We start from the raw sequence: 20,278 nt of genomic DNA on the forward strand, positions 1-20,278 counted from the left end.
GTTTGAAAAAAAGTTGAAAGAATAGTTCCTACGGAACTATTGCTGGATCTCCTGAATGTTAACATTTTTACCACCTTAACTTTTATCTTTACCCCATGTTCTCTGTCTTCCTTTTGTGTGTAGGTGTGTTTTCCAAACCATTTGAAAATAAGTTACACCTCTAAATCATCGGTATTCCCTAAAAAACAAGGACATTTTCCTCACACAACCTCAGTACAATGATCAAAATCAGGAAATTAACATTGATATAATACTGTTATGAAAGTTACAGACATCAGTCCTATTTGGATAATTATTCTAATAATGTCATCGGTAGCAAAAGAAAATCTAAGATCATATGTTATACCCTGTTTCCCCGAAAATAAGACAGTGTCTTATATTAATTTTTGCTCCCAAAGATGCGCTAGGTCTTCTTTTCAGGGGATGTCTTATTTTTCCATGAAGAAGAATACGGTACACAGTTATTGTTAAATGAAAATAAAGGAAATTTATTACCTGTATACGGTACAGTAGTACGGTAGTTGTCAACACAAACCAGACAAACTGTGAATCCTACAGTATCAAGAATTTACTCATTTATTCAATGACAATCATGTCATCATCTTTTGGAACATCATCATCATAATCCAATTCCCGAATTTCCTGGTGAATTTCTTGTGACTCCATTTCTTTCAGAATCAGTGGACCAAATCTCTCATGTTTAGCAATAGCATTCAGAGACAGAGCCTAGGGGGGCCTTATTTTTGGGGGGATGCCTTATATTTCACTCAGAAGGAAACCCGTAAGTAGGTCTTATTTTCGGAGGATGTCTTATTTTTAGAGAAACACGGTATTTGCTTGAGATCACTTTAGGCACCGTTAATCCAGAACAGTTCCTAGACTTTTTTTGAATTTGAATGCCCCTCAATTTGGCTTTGTCTGATGCTCTTTAATCTGTATATTGAAGTCATATGTCTTTGGCCAAATCCCACAGTAGTCTCATTGAGTCCTTTCTAGTGCCTCATACCAGGAGGTACATGATGTTGACTTGTCTCATTTTGAAGCCTCATAACCTTCTGACGGGATTGTTATAAAGTGGGTACTTAAGATAGGTGGTCAGAAATTCTATTTTGTAGGATTCCCTTTTGGTTTCATTGTTATAAAATGGATACTTAAGATGAGTGGGTGGGATAAGAGATTCCATTTTTTAGGATTCTATTTATAAGTGAATAGAGATCCTACTCTTAGAAAAATGACAGTCTTTATAAATAACTTGTGTGAAAGGTATAGTCAACATTTCTGGTATGTGGAGGGTGCCAGTTTGTGCTAATTCATGTTGTTCCAATCTCTTCCTTCATAGATATATCAACCACATGAAAGCAGGGAACAAAACAGGAATTTTAGTGTTCACCCTCTTTGGACTCTCTGAGGATCCAGAACTGCAGCGCCTCGTCTTTGGACTGTTCCTCTTCATGTACGTGGTTACAGTGCTTGGGAACTTGCTCATCATCCTAATCATCAGCTTTGACTCCCACCTCCACATCCCCATGTACTTCTTCCTTTCCAACCTGTCCTTGGTTGACATCTGTTTCAGTACCACCATAGTCCCCAATATGCTGGTGAGCATCCAGACAGAGAACAAAGCCATTTCCTACATGAACTGCCTCACTCAGGTATATTTTTCCATGTTTTTTCCTATCCTGGACACCCTACTCCTGACCGTAATGGCCTACGACCGGTATGTGGCCATCTGTCAGCCCCTGCACTACATGATCATCATGAGCCCTCGTCTCTGTGGCTTGCTAGTTTTTATTACTTGGTTCATTGGTGTCATGACATCCCTCCTCCATATCTCTCTGATGATGCATCTGAATTTCTGTAGAGATCTTGAAATTCCACATTTCTTCTGTGAGGTGACACAGATCCTCAAGTTGGCCTGCTCTGATACCTTCCTAAATAACACATTGTTATATTTTATGACTGGTGTCCTGGGTGTATTCCCTCTTTTGGGGATCCTATTCTCCTACTCAAGAATTACTTCAGCCGTAAAGAAGATGTCCTCATCGCAGGGAAGGCAAAAAGCATTTGCCACCTGTGGGTGTCATCTCTCAGTCGTTTCTTTATTTTATGCAACAGGCATTGGGGTCTACTTCACTTCTTCGATGGTTCACTCTTCCCAGAAAGTCTCAGTGGCCTCAGTGATGTATACTGTAGTCACCCCCATGCTGAACCCCTTCATCTATAGTTTGAGGAACAAGGATGTGAAGGGCGCCCTGGGAAGGCTTCTTAGCAGAGCAGTCTCTTGTCTGTGATAAATCCATTGGTCCTGGGACTGAGAAGTTTTGTGAGTACCAGTGTCAAAACCTTTTATTCTGAAATTCTTACTCTTGAGTATCTCAAACAATCTTATTCTTTTATCCCAATTCTTAAGGATCTGTATGTGGAGGGTGCCTCTCTTATAGTTTTTTTATACACATTTAAACAACTAATCTCAGGTGATTTCTTTGATGTCTTTTTTTGTCCTATTGGTTGTCTAAAAATTATGTCCTTGGTCTTATTCCTTACTTTCACACTAGAGAGTTCTAAACTTCGATTTAAGGCAAGTTATCTTTGTTATTTCAAAAGTTGGCCTAGAGAGCTTAAAGTGATTGTTCCCTTTAATTATTTCTGTGTTTGATTGTGAATTGTGTTATTTGTGTGTATAACCAACAGTGTTTTTGTTGTTATTTTTTAAAATATATTTTATTTATTTTTTACAGAGAGGAAAGGAGAAGGATAGAGAGCTAGAAAAACACATGAGAGAGAAACATCGATCAGCTGCCTCCTGCACACTCCCCACTGGGGATATGCCCGCAACCAAGGTACATGCCCCTGACCGGAATCGAAACCTGGGACCCTTCAGTCTGCAGGCCGACGCTCTATCCACTGAGTCAAACCCATTTCGGCTTTCTCTGTTATCTTATGTAATCTTCTTAATAGGAAAAATTACTGTCCCCATTTTAGAGGGGACAAAAATGAGACCCTAAGAAAGCTAAAAACAAAAGAAAACGTTCCCAAAGTTACAGAGTGACGATTACAGAGGGACGAGGGACCAAGTGGCAAAAGCAGGATTCAAATCCGAAACTCTAACCCTGAGCCCATAATTTAATCTAACAGTCTTCACAGCTTTTCACGTGGATTTTGACGTTGTGCACATCTATATGGTAGATTTTACTGCTGATTGGCAATATTTATAATTATTCTCTCTTATTGGATACGCAACAGAATTGCACTTCCTTTCTCCTTGGAGGAAATGGTGACAATATGTTTTTATCTTTCCAATAAAATATGAATAGAATTGATGTGTCCCTTCTAGGCTGGTATATTTAGAGGCTGGTAAATTATTCTTTATATTCACTCTGCCTTTGATATGGCTATTGTGGAATAAGAGTACCAAAAGATCAAAATAGTCTGGAAAGCTGGCAAGTACATGTAGGACTTGCCTGGATAGTTACTCAAGTCCATATATAAATGATGTTTTAAATGTGGAATACCAGGAATTCCATTAGTGCCACAATTCATAATCTTTCAGTGTGATATATTTGTGATATGATATGAGAGAAATATTTTCAGCACAGCCAATTGCTACTTTATTTACCCAGAATATTGCTAGGTTTTCCTAGGGGCCTACTCCTACCTCAACATCTCAACATCTTTGTCCCTCTGCCATGTCCAACATTAATAGTTCAAAAGTCTCAAGACTTTACCTATCATCCAGTGATGGTGATGTATTCAGTGACAAAGACACATCAGATTACCACCAGGTTAATTTGTTTAAAGGAAAAATTGATATTCAAGAAAAACTTGTACAGCTTAGTGCTAATATATGTAGTATATCTATATGTCTATCTATCTATCATCTCTATCTATTATCTATTTATCTCTATCTATCTATCTATCTATCTATCTATCTATCTATCTATCATCTATCATCTATCTATGTAAAATTTCCCAGGGCTGAGAGACTGGAGAAAGAGGCTGGCAACTCTGTCAAAACATTGAGAGTTCATGAAGAGAGTTTGCATATAAGGCTTGCCTGGTGCAGCAGCTAGGCAACATGGATATCATCCATGCTATGTGACAGATGCTGAGTTACATAGGATGGGGCAAGATGGATGGAGTACATGACCTGCCCTAGATAAGGAGAAAAAAATCTTACATGCTATATATATATATATACACACACACACACACACACACACACACACACACACACACACATATATATATAGATATATAGATATATAGATATATAGATATATAGCTATATATAGATATTATGGCAATTATGATATTAAATGATATTAAACTCACATGCCCTCCACCAGGTTCCCACCCCACCCTCCGCCCCCTCCCCACCCCCCATTGTCCTAATCCATAGGTGCACATTTTATGTTCAGTCTCTTCCCCCCTCCACCACTCCCCCCCCAGAACAGTCAGTCCACTCCCCTCCCATATCGCTGACTCTACTAAAATGAACAGCTATTATTGTTCATCAGGTTTTTCAATCTCCTTTTTTGTTGTTGTGTTTTTTTTTTTTAATTAATAAACTTTTACACTTCTAAGAATAAATTTTTTTTTTTTTTTCTGCCCTGGGAATTGAGAAGCAAACTTGTTTACATGTAAACTTGCCCTTAGGGTATCAAAAGGTGTAGCCATTCAAGTGTAAATGGACACATTGTTTAAACATAGCTGCTGGCTGGAATTGGATTACCTGTTCTGGGTGGGAAGGGCTTGTCTTCCCCTTTCTCCATTAAAATTAAGGTGTTAGCTTTAAAACCTCTTTTTGGCAAGAGACCTTAAACTTTCAGAACTTTAAAATTTTCAGATAGTAAATCAGTTACTTAGCATTTTCTCAAATCAATAATACCTCCACATGCCCAAGGATACACTTCACACAAAAGACATTTCCAAATAGGTCAACCAGCCTCATCCAGGCCCCATACAAGGCACTCACAGATCAACACCCCAGCGCTATACTAACTCAACACATCCAGATCTAAGCCTTCATCACTTCATTCAGCAGACCCTCAAGTTCCCCCAAAAGTTTCCAGCCATGTCTGAGAGGCAGCCTTGGGGTGGGGGCAGGCGAGGAGTGAGCTGTTCTGGGCCTGGCTGCTCCGGGCCTGGCCTCTGTAGCTCTGGTCCATTCCACAACTAGCTGCTCCGGGTCTGGCCACTGCCGCTCCTGGCCTGGCAGCTGCTGCTCCGGGCCTGGCCACTCCCGACCCGGCTGCTCTGGACCCAGCTGCTCTGGGCCCGGCTGCTCCAGGTGGAATTATTCACTTTAAAAAAGGCATGAGCCAGAGTGCTGGGGATTAAACTCCCATTTTTTTATTTTTATTTATTTTTTTATCTTACTGGGTACATGATCTTAGGCAAGTCATCTGACTTCCCTGGCCCTCACAACCCTCTGGGAGGAGAGTTTGGATCACTCCACCAGGTAAGCCATCCAGAGATATTACTCAAGGGTGAGGGGAATTGAGAATGGATAGAGGAGAGAGGCACCGAGTATCCGTTAATGGCTTTGAGACCACATATAGTAGCAGAAGCTACAGTTCTTCCCATTGATCCTCCTCTTTTTAGTGCATCTCATTCACCCTCTCCCCTAAAACAATCACACTGAACCTTTGGAAGAGTTTCTCCCAAAACTTATACAAAAGGTTGATTCAAATAAAGGTAAAAACAAAAATAAAAAATCCCACAAAACAAACAAACAAACAAACAAACAAACAAATAACAGCAACAAAAAAACCCCACACACCAAAATAAGCAAATGAGTCCATATTCAACCAAAAGGTTCTGCAGAGCAAAGGAAACCATCAACAAAATAATGAAAGCTTTCTACCAAATGGGAGGAAATATTTGCAAATCATGTATCTGATAAAGGGTTAATACATAATATACATAAAGGATACATACAACTCAATAGCAAGATAAGGAAAAATCCAGTTAAAAACAGGCAGAGAACCTGAATAGACATTTTCACAAACAAGACGTAGTTGGCCAACAGATACTTTAAAAGGTGTTCAACATCATTAATATTCAAGAAATATAAATTAAGGGGAGGGGTGAGGATGACTGGATAAAGAAGGTGAAGGAATTAGCTCTTTAGCATATATGCATACCCCATGAATATGGACAATATTGTGGTGAATGCCAAGAGAGGGGGAGGGAGGGTTGGGTGAGAGTTGGCAAAGGAGGGAAAACTGGGACACCTGCAATAATGTCAGTATTAAAATTTTTTAATAAAAAAATGACAATGACATATGGACTTGCACCTGCTATAACAGCTACTAACAAGGAGAGAATAAATAGAGTTTGTGAGGATGTGGAGAAAAGGGAACCCTTGTGTCTTGTTGATGTGAATATTAATTGGTACAGCCACTGTGGAAAACAGGTTATAGGTTCCTCAAAAATAAAAACAAATACAGCTACCATATGACCCAGCCATTTCACTTCTGGGTTTTTATTCCTCTCACAATCCAGGACTGCTGGCTCCTAACTGCCCTCCCTGCCAGCCTGGTTACCCCTACCTGCATCTGCCTGCTGGCCTGGTTACCCCCAATTGCCCCCCTCTGCCAGCCTGGTCACTCCTCACTGTCCCCCTCTACTGGTCTGGTTGTCCCTGTCCTCCCCACTCCTGACTGTTCTTCCCCCCCCCCCCTCCCCCACTGGCCTGGTTGCCCCACACAGCCTGCTGTTCAGTTATTGTGTCATCCCTCACTAACCCCCCTGCTGGCCAGGTTGTCCCATGCAGCCTGCTGTTCGGTCATTACTGTGAGGGTGTCCTGACCAATTTGCATATTACCCTTTTATTAGTATAGATTGAATGTTAACTGTAATTAGAAAATAAAAAGAATTGTAAAGAACTATAAAAATCTTGTAAGGCTAAAATAAAATAAAAAGTTGGTTCAAATGTCCCTAGGGATGGACAATAGATGTGCCATTGCCCAGATTCTAGCTTCAGGATTAAGGGTTTATTGTTCCAGGTGCAGGAAGGGCAGCCATTTGACAGCACTCAGTCTGCTTTGCAAAGACCCATCAGTTAAAGGAAGCTGCCTCACCCAGGTGACCCCACTCAGATCTCTTGCTGAGGGCAGCATAATGGGCCAAAGACATTTGCATTCACCACTGTATTTGTACTGTGGTTGCTCCTGAGCTGCACCCAGCCACTTAGTTAGAACAGCAGAATGCCAGTGCATGCCCATTGCCATGGTAACATGATGACACTGATGACCAGGATCAGTAACCCCTGCCAGAATGGTGACTCCTCTTCTTGGCATGAAGGAACTGAAGTGCCAGGAGGCATTAGAGCTGGAAATTCAATGGAACTTTTGCCATGTGTTTGGAAGTGCATCTTTTTAGGAGTCAAGATCTCTTGGCCTGCAGAGGACAGAGTTGTGGAGATCTGAAGCACAAACTCCCAAGTGACTCAATGAAAGTGTGAAAATATTCTATACATCAAGATACAGCACACTGATTGTCAATTATTTAGAATGTATACTGCATCCTGTGGACTCTGTAGTCAGAACTTCCTGTGCATTCAAAGGTCTGCACTAAATTTGGTCATTCTCTGTCCCTGTATGTTCCATTAAATTTTTTCTCTAACTCTATAATGTTCCACACTGTCTTTACACTATTCTTTATACTCTTTCCTCCCCTTTTCCACAATCATCATAGGTGGATTATATTTGTCACCTGCATTGAGTGGCCAGATTATTATGCGTTCAGAGAGCATAATAATCTGGCCACTCAGTATAAATATTAGAGGCCTGGTGCATGAATTCATGCATGGTTTGGGTCTAGCCAGCCTGGCCAGGGGGAGGGGACATGGGTGGTTAGCCAGCCTGCCAGTTGGTTGAACTCCTGGTTGAGGGGTCAATTTGCATGTTAGCCCTTTATTATATAGGATATACACTGAGTGGCCAGATTATTATGCATTTAGAGACCATAATAATCTGGTCACTCAGTGTGTATTTCCCCAATACTCATTCTTTAATCCTCTCCACCTATATTGTTTCTGCCTCTAGCCCTCTATTTAGAGGTAGTAAGTGGAGCCTTCATTAATACCAACAGAGGGACCCTGTCACCATCAAATGCAAAGAATATTTTTCAGCCCTCATTTGGTTGGTTCTTTGAACAGAACCAAACTATTTTACAACTCTGCTTTTAACATTTTTTTTTTAAAGGAAGTGATCCATGAGACATCCAAAGTTTCTTTAATGGTAGAACAGAAAGAAGAAAGAAGTTGGTTTCTAGCTTTGGTTCCTGAGCAATTAAACATTCCTTAGGGATAGCTTGTCACTTAAGTCAGACAAAAGAAATAATTGTTTCTCTTTGGAGGAAATAAATTCATCCCCCACCTCTGATGCTTGTACATGCACAAAAATCTGGTATCTTTGCTCCCCAGGGGATCTGAATTGTTTGGAGAGTAAAAGACAGTAGCACAACTGATTTAATGAGGAGCTCTGAGAATTCAACACTTGAGATATTGTAAACTTTAAACGTGTTCCTTTTGCCACTTTCCTTAATTCTCTGGTCCCAGCCAAATAAAAGCTCAAGTGGGCTTCCCAGGGACAGACCTTGGAGAACAGACAGCTGCAGAGATACCCTGCAGAGAAGGTCATCGCATTCCATCCAGTAAGGGTTGTTGGAGTGAAAGGGAAATGAGACAATGTGGGTACTGGCTTTACCTTTGGAACAATTAGACTGAGACAATCCTGTAGTATATGGTTTACAACAATGAAGACTCTGTACTTGAAGGTACTTCAGTTTCCCTTGAAACCTGTCTTTTCAAGCCTTTTTTTCTGTCCTCTCTTTTTGGAATCTAGAGGTCTCCATAAAAATATTTCTTTTCCATAGAATCTCCACTTTTTTCTACTCTTTTCCGTAATTGTAAGCTTCTTTTGAATTTTTTTGTTTTCAATCATTTATTCATTAACTACTCTCTGAATATCTACTCTGCATAAGGTATTGTCTATTTTGTTCCTAATATGATTGGGTTTCTTTATGGCATTTTCTAACCTTTCTGCAGCAGATCTGACTCACTGATATCACGTCCTATATTGATGTTATTGTTGTTTCAACTCAGTGTCCACAATAGTATCTACAAATAATATAATTATTTCTGATGTTCAGTACTCAGGAGAATTTTCTTTCCTCATCTTATTTGTCTCTTTAAATGTTCAGCAGAATATCAAGTGATTGAATATCAATGATTTGACTTCATTGGTCTCTTCATAAATTTAACTCAAATGTTTTAGTGAGTAATGGAGAATATTCTGTTGTCTGCAGTTTTAAAACAACAAGTCTTTATTGAGTTAAGAAATTGCCATTGGTTTCCTTATTTAGCAAGAGCTTGAAGATTTCTTTTTTGTGTGATATAGTTGACACTTTGGTCTCAAATTTTATTATATGCCTAACATGTGTATACGGTGAGCATCTACTATATGCCAAGCACCAGATAAAACCCTGGAATGCTGATAATGATGAGCAAAAACAATAAAATTTCTAACCCATAAATAATCATAAAATCACCAACATGAGAGGCACTTTAAAGAATAGTACTAGTTGCTCAAACTGTGGGCCTCACATACTCTGTCCATCCTGACCCCAATTATCTGTTCACTATCTCACTGGTCTCTCAAATCACTTCTGTTACCAAGCTTACCAAGACAAGTGCAACTGGTTTTTCTGCTCGCTTAGCCCCCAATGCTTGCCCTTTTAAAATTTCTCCTAATTTACAATTGGCCATCTTTTCTCTCACAACACAAGTATTTTTATTTCAGAGAAGCCTTTTCTTCTTTATTATTTTTAAAAATTTATTTGTCTTTACTGTTGAGGATATTGCAGATATCGCTCCTTGCCCTGCTCCACAGAGAAGCCTTTTCTAACAACCTCCCCAAATCAAATGGGTCATCAGTGATTTTTTTTCCTCTCATTAATCATTAGCATTCTCTAAACATTAATAATAGTGAAACTTTTTATCATTCAGAATGTAAACTTTTATTTACTTTCATTTTAAAATTAAATTTATTGAGACAACATTGATTAATAACATAAGATTTAGGTGTACAAATTTATATTATGTCACCTGTATATCTTATTCCATCACTATATATTTGATCCTTTTTATCCTCCCCCACCCACTTAACCCACTTATCCTCTGGTAACTACCATACTATTGTCTACTTCTAAGAGTTTGTTTTGTCTGTTTATTTGTTGATTTCTGTTTTCTATTTGACATACAAATGAAATGATATGGTTCTTGTCCTTTTCCTTTTAACTTATTTCACTTATTGTGATACTCTCTAGATCTATCCATGTTGTCACAAATGGCAGTATTTCATCTTTTTTTAAATTTAATTTTATATTTTATTGATTTTTTACAGAGAGGAAGGGAGAGAGATAGAGAGCTAGAAACGCTGATGAGAGAGAAACATCGACCAGCTGCCTCTTGCACAACCCCCACCGGATGCGCCTGCAATCAAGGTACATGCCCTTGACCGGAATCGAACCCAGGACCTTTCAGTCTGCAGGCCGACGCTCTACCACTGAGCCAAACCGGTTTCGGCAGTATTTCATCTTTTGAATGGCTGAGTAGTGCAATTTTTTTCTCTTTAGTGTGCATGTGCCACATCCTCTTTATCCAATCATCTGTTGAATAACACCTAGGTTGTTTCCAAGTCTTGGTTATTGTGAATAATGCTGCATTGAGCATAAAGTACATGCATGTATATTTACAAATAAGTGTTTTGTTTTTTTTTTAAATTAGATATACAGAAGAGGAATTTCTGGGTGATAAGGTAACAATTCTTCCCTTTTTTTTTTTTTTTTTTTTTTTTTTTTTAGAGAAACTTTATATTATTTTCCATAGAGGCTACATCAATTTTCATACCCTCAAAGGTTCCCTTTTCTCCTCTATATCCTCTTAAAAACGTACTTCTTACCTTACTGTTAATACCCATTCTCACATGTATGAGTTGGTATCTCATTGTAGTTTTGATTTGCATTTCCCTTATAACCAAAGAAGTTGGACATTTTTTTTTTTTATATGTCTGTTGATTATCTGTATGTCTTCTTGGGAAAGTGTTCTTGTCTGTTACCTACTTTTTAATAGAACTGTTCGTTTTCTTGAATTTGCATTGTATGAGTTCTTTATGTATATTGGATACTAGAGTCCCGGTGTACAACATTCATGCTCCGGGGGCCCTCTCGCAGTCCAGGACCCCTTGGAGAATGTCCGACTGCCTGCTTGGGGGTCCTTAGCGCTGCCCTCGAGGCAGGAGAGGCTCCCACCACAACCGCTGTGCTCGCCAGCCATGAGCCCAGCTTCTCGCTGTGACCATCCAAGGGCAGTGCCTACATTGAGCGTCTGCTCCCTGGTGGTCAGTGCACTTCATAGCCACAGATTGTTCTGTTCAGTCAATTTGCATATTGGCCTCATCAATGCATGAAATTGTGCAAGAGTAGGCCTTCCATCTCCCGGCTGCTGGCACCAGCTTCCCTCTGGCACCCTGGACCTGGGCTGCCTGCAGGCACCTTGGACCCAGGCTTCCCTCACAGCCCTGGCTTCGTCCAGAAGGATGTCTAGTTTTATTAGCATATTATGCTTTTATTATTATAGATTAGAACATTATTTGAAGGATTATTTGCAAATATCTTCTATTTGGCTTGATGCTTTTTTTTTTTAAATTAAAAAAATATTTTATTGATTCTTCACAGAGAAGAAGGTAGAGGGATGGAGAGCTAGAAACATCAATGAGAGAGAAACATTGAACAGCTGCCTCCTGCACACACCCCACTAGGTATGTGCCCACAACCAAGGTACATGCCCTTGACTGGAATTGAACCTGGGATCCTTGAGTCCACAGGCCGACGCTCTATCCACTGAACCAAATCAGTTAGGGCTGGCTTGATGCTTTTTTATTTTCAAATCTTAAAGTTGCCTTGCAATTTTTAGGATGATTTCATGTATAAACACTTTGAATATTTCTTAATAAAATATGTAAGTTTTTTTCAATTCATGATACTGATTTGAATACAACACATCTCCACTTGAGAGCATGTTCAAATGAGCTCATGCACGCACACATGCTTTTTGTTTTATTATGATGGTATTGCACTTCTGTTTCCCACTATTATCTATATAGTCAATGTGCATCTTCCTCTTCTTGGAAGAATCCACTTGGCAGGCAGTCTCTGAAATGGGAAACCATAAGGATCTTCATTAATTAGAAATCCTGTGTGGTGATAAAAAAAATAAAGACCTGTTGTGTTTATAATGATGACTGCCCAAGTTTAAGAGAAATACTAAAAATGACCATCATGCAAAACAGCTGTTCTATGATGTTAAGAACAGAAATTCATATTCATCACATGTCTAGTGTATATCACAGGAAACTACACTAAAAAAATTATATGCATCATGCCATTTAATCACACACCTATCCTACAATGTAAGGAAGATTTAGTACTCTCATTGTGCATGTGAAGCAACTGCAGCTGAGGGAGATTAAATAACTTTGTCAAGGTCACAGAGATATAACATGGTAGACCAAATTCTGTTCCAGGAAGTCTGACTCACATCCTATTTCTAAATTATAGGTCTACACTGTACTTTGGAATAGTTATATATAAAAAATAATTGTGATGAAAGAATAGATTAATAATGATAATAATAGCTATAACATAGAAAGATCTTACTGTGATTAAAGGCATTTTATTACCTTGTAAAAATTGTAACAGCAGAAACCACACTTTAGAAACACAATAAGGCACATGAGAGAGTTAACTGTGACATAAAGATAAAGCATCAGGTCACAGAATTAATGTTGTTTGAGCTGAAAACACATGTTTTAATCATTATTATGAAATGCAAGTAGTATGGAGATTGTTAAAGTAAGCACCTTAAACATCTTTAGTTAATTTGGAAGGCTAGTATGAAAGAAAAAATTGGTTTATGTCCATAGATTTCAATAAGTGATTTAGAACCAGTGAGTTGAAGATAAAAAGAGAAAGACTTCAGCTAAATTAAAGTAAGTCTGCATGTTTACATCATTTAAAATAAAATTGGGTAACCATTTAAACGACTGAATGACTGGCATTGGGATGACTACTAGATCATGAATGATGCCCACACCAAGGGGGTACTCAGAAGGTGATGACCAGCTGAGATGCCGTTTGGCTGTTTACTGGAGGTTGCTTTTTCCTCCTTTAGAACTCACACCAGCTGCATGGAAGCTGAAAACCACACAGAAGCATCTCAATTCCTCCTCCTGAGTCTCTCATATGATCCTGAACTGCAGCCCATCCTCTGTGGAGGGTTCCTGTCCATGTATATGTTTACTGTACTTGGAAACCTGCTCATCATTGTGGCCATCATCTCTGACTCCCACCTCCACACCCCAATGTATTTCTTTCTTGCCAACCTGTCCTTTGTTGACATCTGTTTCACCTCCACCACCGTCTCAAAGATGCTGGTGAATATCCAGGCACAAAGGAAAACCATCTCCTACATTGGGTGCCTCATTCAGGTGTATTTTACTATGATATTTTCTGGAATGGACCAGTGCATCCTGACTGTGATGGTCTATGGTAGATATGTGGCCATCTGCCACCCCCTGTACTACACGGTCATCATGAACCCACGTTTCTGTGGCACTCTGGTTCTGATGTCTTGGTTCATCACTGTCTCAGTCTCCCTGCTTCATATTCTACTTATGAGGCAGCTGACCTTCTGTATCGGCACTGAAATTCCACATTTCTTCTGTGAACTGACTCAGACACTCAAGGTGGCCTGCTCTGACAACTTCGTAAATACCATCGTCTTGAATGTGGCTACTGCCATTATGGGTGTGTTTCCTTTTATGGGGATTCTATTTTCTTACTCTAGGATTGTCGCCTCTTTAATGAGAATATCCTCTGCAGGAGGGAAATATAAAGCATTTTCCACCTGTGGTTCTCACCTCTCCGTGGTCTCCTTGTTCTATTGTACAGGCCTAGGGGTCCATATCAGTTCTGCTCTGACCCATTCTTCCCTACAAAACTCAATTGCCTCAGTAATGTATGCTGTGGTCACCCCCATGCTGAACCCCTTCATCTACAGCCTGAGGAACAAGGATGTGAAGGGGGCCCTGAGAAGGCTCCTCAACCTAGCAGCACCTTGTCTGTGATGGATCTCTGGCCTCAGAACTAACATTGTGTGCCCAAAAGTAAATGTCAAATTTAAATATCTGGTTCTTTTTCATTCCTCCAAGACAAGCTTGATTCCTTCTATTTCCAAACATGTATGATTTTGCTTTTGTTTGTTTTTATATTAGTTTTCCTCAGAAATTCCACCTTTACTTTTCTTCTTTATATGCAGTCTACAGGGTTCCATGTTCAAGTCAGCATTCCTGGAGTTATCACTTTTAATTTAAAGCACTTATCATATCAAGTGCTGACTTAGTTTCTCCAAAAGTTGTCCTTATATGTAACTGATCTTCACCTTATTTGGGTTTTATATATATATATATTTTGTCCAGATAAAATTATATGAAAATCCTACAGTAATCAGAACAGCATGATAATGCTCTCAGGACTCCTCTTGTTTCTTCACATGAATGATTTAATTTTATCTGAAGTACATTTTTTGAGATATTTTTTCTCATTCACTTTACTTTTCAAAAGAGACAGAATTGAAGTTGGACTACAACCTGGAAAGCTTACTTTACTATCCTACCTTCACAGGAACTGTAAAGTGATTTTCAAGTTGAGTATGAATCTAGATTTGAAGGATGGTTTCTTCAGATATCATAAAGGAATTTACTGTCTCAAAAGCTGAGAAGTGTCATTTTTTTGTGTGATCCTTTCTTCCTTTCCTTTTTTATTTTACTTATATTTCCCATTATCGCAATCTTGATATACACCTTCTAAGATCCAAAGCCATGTAATAATGAGTGCAATATAATAAGAGTTGTTTTCTCAAGTGATTTAGTTATTTTCTGGAACTCTGTGGGGGTGCCTCAGGAAGAATAGGTACACAATTGTGGAACATGCTTAGAACTTAATTGGGGGGAAAATTGATTCTGCAAGGAAGCATGGAGGAGTACTTGCTGTCAACTTTCCTCCCATGTTATCTGACATCCTCTCACCATTTCCATTGCATGAATGGCAACATCCAGTACTAGCTGGACCCTACTTTGCCCAATATGTGGTAGCAGAAGTGACAGGAAATTATGTCCCATCAAAGACAGCTCTTTTTTTTTTTTTTTTTTAAATATATTTTATTGATTTTTTACAGAGAGGAAGAGAGAGAAATAGAGAGCCAGAAACATCAATGAGAGAGAATCATTGATCAGCTGCCTCTTGCACACCCCCTACTGGGGATGTGCCTGCAATCAAGATACATGCCCTTGACGGGAATCAAACCCGGGACTTTTCAGTCCGCAGGTGGATGCTCTATCCACTGAGCCAAACCGGTTTCGGCCAAAGACAGCTCTTGATGGAGAGGTATAGAGTACAGCATGTCTTTCATCCTTTATCTGGAATAATGCTGAGGTTTTACCATTTACCAGAATTTCCCCCGGAGATGAAATCTCTGTTTATTCACAGTGGTAGGTGCCATAATGCAAGCTTCATTCGATATATTTTCTTTTGTGTATCAGTTCCCCTCTCTCCCATCCATGTCCCTGGCTCCTTCCAATAAAGTGTTTGAACATAAATCCTTGTCTCAGCATCTGCTTTTGCATGAACAAAAGTCAACACAGGGGCTAATAATGTGATGTATTAAGATAATATCATGAAATTAATTAGGGACTTTGGAGAAAAAATAGAAACTAATTATTTGGGACATAGTAAGGATTGTACAATTATTCAAAGACATTTTTTTTTTTAAATGGAGAAAAGACTTCTTTGAGGTGACTTCAATTAATCTTGTTTTCATTAAGTTTAATCCAATGTGTGTTTATTGTCTACTCGGCATACTGAGGAAGAAACCAGAGAGATACAAATGATTGCACTATGTAGTGTTGAGCATAAGAATATTGGTGTATAGCAGATCCTGTTCAAACACAAGTTTTGAACTCACATTGAGTAATTTAAGGAAAAACTCTCTAAAATTTATGTTGTAATATTTTTATTGAGATACTAGAGGTCCAGTGCATGAAATTTGTGCATAAGTAGGATCCTTAGGCCTGGTCAGCAATCAGGGCCAATTAGGGCCTTCTAGCTGCCAGTCTGGGCCTTCCTTCCAAATGCTAGCCAGCACCTTCCTTCTCCAGCTGCTGGCTACCAGCTGCCCCCTGGGGCATTCCTTCATTCTGTACCAACCCTGGTGGTCAGCATACATCATAGTGAGTGCTCGAACTCCCAGTTTCCTGGTTGAACTCCCAAGGGTACACTTTGCATATTTACTATATATATGTGTGTGTGTGTGTGTGTGTGTGTGTATATATATATATATATATATATATATATATATATATATATATCTCCTAGTGGCCCTGTGCATTAAATTCATGCACATAAAAAGAGAATTAATTAGAGGAACTATTTTAATATTCCTATTTGCCCTTTGTCTATAATCGAAGTATCAGAGATGAAAGAAAATTATTAAAATGTATATAAAAATCTTCCTCCTGTCAGAGTCTGGGGCACACCACAGGACCCAGAGTCAAGTCCCCACCCACCTGCTTATGCCTCGAAATTGGGCAAGACCCAGACCCAGCCATGGGTGATATCCAGACCTGGCAAGATCCAGACCTGGCCAGCCTCACACCCATGAAGCCCCACCGGGCAGTTGGCACAGCCTCAGATCCCCTGTCCTGGCACCAGGCGGGGGACACAGATTCAGGTCGCCCAGCTGCTGTGGGGGTAGGTGCAACCTCATGTCCCCATCAAGTCCTGCTATGCAGGGAGTTCAGCCTCAGGTTTCCCTGCACACCTTCAGGTCCTCCAGCCTGGGCAAAGGGCATGGCCTGAGGACCCCATCAAGCCCCCTTGGTGGGGTGCATGGCCTGAGGTCTCCTGGCCTGGTGCCAGTGCAGGGGGTGTGACCTGAGGTACCCCAGCCCGAGACTGGGGTGGGGAGCACAGCCTGAGGTCCCAATCAAGCTCTGCTGGGCTGGGGATGCAGCCTCAGGTTCCCTGTCCTGGCCCAGTACCACGCAGCCTAGGTCCCTGCTGATTGATCATTACAGGAACCCTGCCTCTGCTGTAAGTGCAGTCAACTTATATTAAGGAAACTCTGCTTCCGCTATGGGTGCAGCCATTTTGTGTTACAGGAGCCCTGCCTCTGCAGTGGTCATAGGCATCTTGTGATGATGTGATGGTGTGATGGTTAATTTGCATATTACCTCTTTATTACATAGGATAGTTTATACACATAAAATTCACCCTTTGTGAATGTACTAAGTTTGATTATCTTGGTAAACTTCTAGTTTTATGTATTTGTTAACAAAATCCAGTTTTACAAAATTTTTATCACCTCAAAAATATCTTTTTGCCCACTTACAGTTAATTACCACTTCCACTTTAGCATAGAAACCCCCTGATCACTTTCTGTCCTTATACATTGTTTTTTTCTACATATTTCATATAAATTGAATCATAAAATAGGTGGCCTTTGTATCTTCCTTCTTCTATTTGGTGTATGTTTTACAGGGTTATTCATGTAGAAGTATATGAATCAATATTTTATTCCTTTTAATTGCAGAATAGGCTTCTATTGAATGTTTATACCACAATTTGCTTATCCATTTACAGCTTATGAACATTTAGATATTTTCATTTTGGAGATGTTAATAATGCTGCTGTGAACATTTGTGCACATTTCATTGTCCTGATACACATTTTTATTTGTTTTGGGTAGATAACCTTGGACTGCAAATACTAGGTCATAGGGAAATTTATGTCTAATTTTTAAAGAAATTGCCAAGGTTCTTTTTAAAGTAGTTACACCAGTTTTACATTCCCACAATAAATTCATGAAGGTTTCATATTTTCCACATCTTCACCAGTATTTAGTATTCATGAAAAATTGCTAATAGGAGAATATGCTTGAATATTAAATTTAAAAAATGAGAAGAAATTTAACTGGGAAATATGTATTCAAGAGTATGACAATAAGTAAGCTATATGGAATTATGGCTGAGTTACTAGAAATTGGTTAGATACATAGATGGACATCATATCATTGTGGTCATTGTAACTTTTTCATTTGTTTATACAGCAAAGGACATTATTGCTTCTATTCCAGCACTAAGGCCTTCTTCTCCATGCACAGACTCTCTTGACTAGAGTTTGCTATTTTAGGTTCATTCTATCTGAATCTGAGGAAATCCACGGAGTTCCCCTCACTCCATTTTTATCTGCATTTTCTATTTCTTGAATCTTCTGAGTCATGGTAGATCAATAGTTTTCATCCAGGAGTGGTTTTTCTTTTCAAAACAATTCTTCAAAGACAGACTTGATTTCTTCTATTTCCAAACATGTGTGATTTTGCATTATGGTAGTTGCCATAATGCAAGCTTCATTCAATATATTTTCTTTTGTGTATCAGACACCCATTTGCGTATCAGTTATGACCACCTACATAGCAGATGTTATGGATTGTCCCACTGACCCTCTTCTTATTAGTGTACCTCATTCATTGTTTTCCATCACAAAAGACCAATAGAAATCATAGAAGAGGTCCCCCTTACTCCCCAATAAGTTGACCAAAATAAAAGCAAAATAATCAAAAATAAATAAATTGGAGCACATCCAACTAAAAAGCTCCTGCACAGCAGTGGAAAGCCATCAACTAACTAAATGAACAGGCAAACTAACAGAACAGGAGAAAATATTTGCAAATCATATATCTTCTAAGTGGTTATTATCCAAAATGTATTAAAATCTCACACAACTCAATAGCACAATCCAAGCAATCTAATTTAAAAATGGGCAAAGGATATGAATAGACATTTTTTCTGACATATAAATGGATAAGAGGTACATGAAATGACATACAGATGGACAAGAGGTACATGAAAATGTGGTCAGTTCAAGATGGCAGCAGAATAGGTGCAAGATACACTCAGACTTTCCAGGACCAAACTGGAATTACAACTAAAATATAAAACAATCAACCTGAAAAACCAATTGAAGACTAGTTGCACAGAAGTCTTATAACCAAGAATTTATAGAACAAGCTATATCTAGACTGATAAAAAAAAAAGTTGTGGAGACATGAAAATGGCTGTCCTCACACTCCTGGACAGAGCCTGAGGTTCTGGAGGGATATCTCAACTGCAAAGGTTCCTGCTGAGGGTCATGGGGATCTCAATCCCATGCCAGGTTGTGCAGCCCAGAGAACCAGAACTGGGTAGAGGTGCACACATAACAAGGGGCTGTGAAAATCAGTAGGGATTCTGTATGCAAGGGAGAGATGAGAGTTTCACAGATGCCCTCTTAAAGGGCCAATTCACAAAATCCCGAACATAGACATTCACCCTGGTCTATGAAGATTGGAGTAGAGACATATGAGGAGAGACTGGGGTTTGTGGCTTTGGAAGAGAATTAATGGGATAGCAGCTGGGAACCCTATACTGAGTCACTGTCCTATACTGTAGACAGCATCTGTCTAGGGTGGAACATGCCCATCCATGTGGCATTAGTATGGGGAAAAGCAATAGCCTGCATCCTCTGGAATCATTCTTACCCCACCCTGTGGAGGTCAGACCCTGCTGAGGTGTCATCTGCTGGGCTGGAGTAATAGGTCTGGGCAGAAACCCAAGGTGTCAGTGATTGAGTTGTGTGGCCTTGGGGTGTGATCATACCCCACACTTTCCTGTGAACCTGACTGGCACCTTCACTGCATAGGACATTCACTAGTCCCACCCTACTATTACTCAGTGGCCCCAACCTTCTGAGCTTGATCTTCTGACAAATTCTGGCATAGATTGAGTTGTGTGGCTCTAGGATGGGGGCTATTTTTTTCCTTGCCAGGCAAACCAGTGCAGAACTTTCCATTTTCACTGCAACATTTTGGTCTATGTGAGCCTGATTAACTTTGCAGGTTTTACCCTGATGACTCCATGATACTCTATCCCTCTACCAAGGTCTGTGGGCATATGTCAAAAGACAGCTAGTCCTGGTATACTCTAGGACTTTTGTTGAATGGCCTCAGTCTGAGCACTAGCACTGAGTTTTACCTGTGTCAATCTGATGCACACCAATTGTTCCTACCTGGTGACTAACTGAGTACCTACTTTTTGCCACTCAAGTATTGCCAAAG

General features: G+C 39.6%; 2 protein-coding genes across 2 annotated transcripts; both read left to right on the forward strand.

Annotated features, from left to right (window-relative positions):
• Positions 1-830: 830 nt before the first annotated feature.
• LOC118731392 (olfactory receptor 7D2) lies at positions 831-2,704 on the forward strand. Its single transcript, XM_045589181.1, has one exon. The coding sequence runs from the start codon at positions 1,284-1,286 to the stop codon at positions 2,289-2,291; it is 1,008 nt and encodes a 335-aa protein (XP_045445137.1). The 5' UTR covers positions 831-1,283; the 3' UTR covers positions 2,292-2,704.
• Positions 2,705-12,034: 9,330 nt separating this feature from the next.
• On the forward strand, positions 12,035-14,265 carry LOC118731408 (olfactory receptor 7D4-like). The gene has a single exon (XM_036460007.2). The coding sequence runs from the start codon at positions 13,197-13,199 to the stop codon at positions 14,193-14,195; it is 999 nt and encodes a 332-aa protein (XP_036315900.2). The 5' UTR covers positions 12,035-13,196; the 3' UTR covers positions 14,196-14,265.
• The last annotated feature ends 6,013 nt before the right edge of the window (positions 14,266-20,278 follow it).

Source organism: Pipistrellus kuhlii, unplaced genomic scaffold (assembly GCF_014108245.1).
Source record: "Pipistrellus kuhlii isolate mPipKuh1 unplaced genomic scaffold, mPipKuh1.p scaffold_m20_p_30, whole genome shotgun sequence".
Classification (NCBI taxonomy): Eukaryota; Metazoa; Chordata; class Mammalia; order Chiroptera; family Vespertilionidae; genus Pipistrellus; species Pipistrellus kuhlii.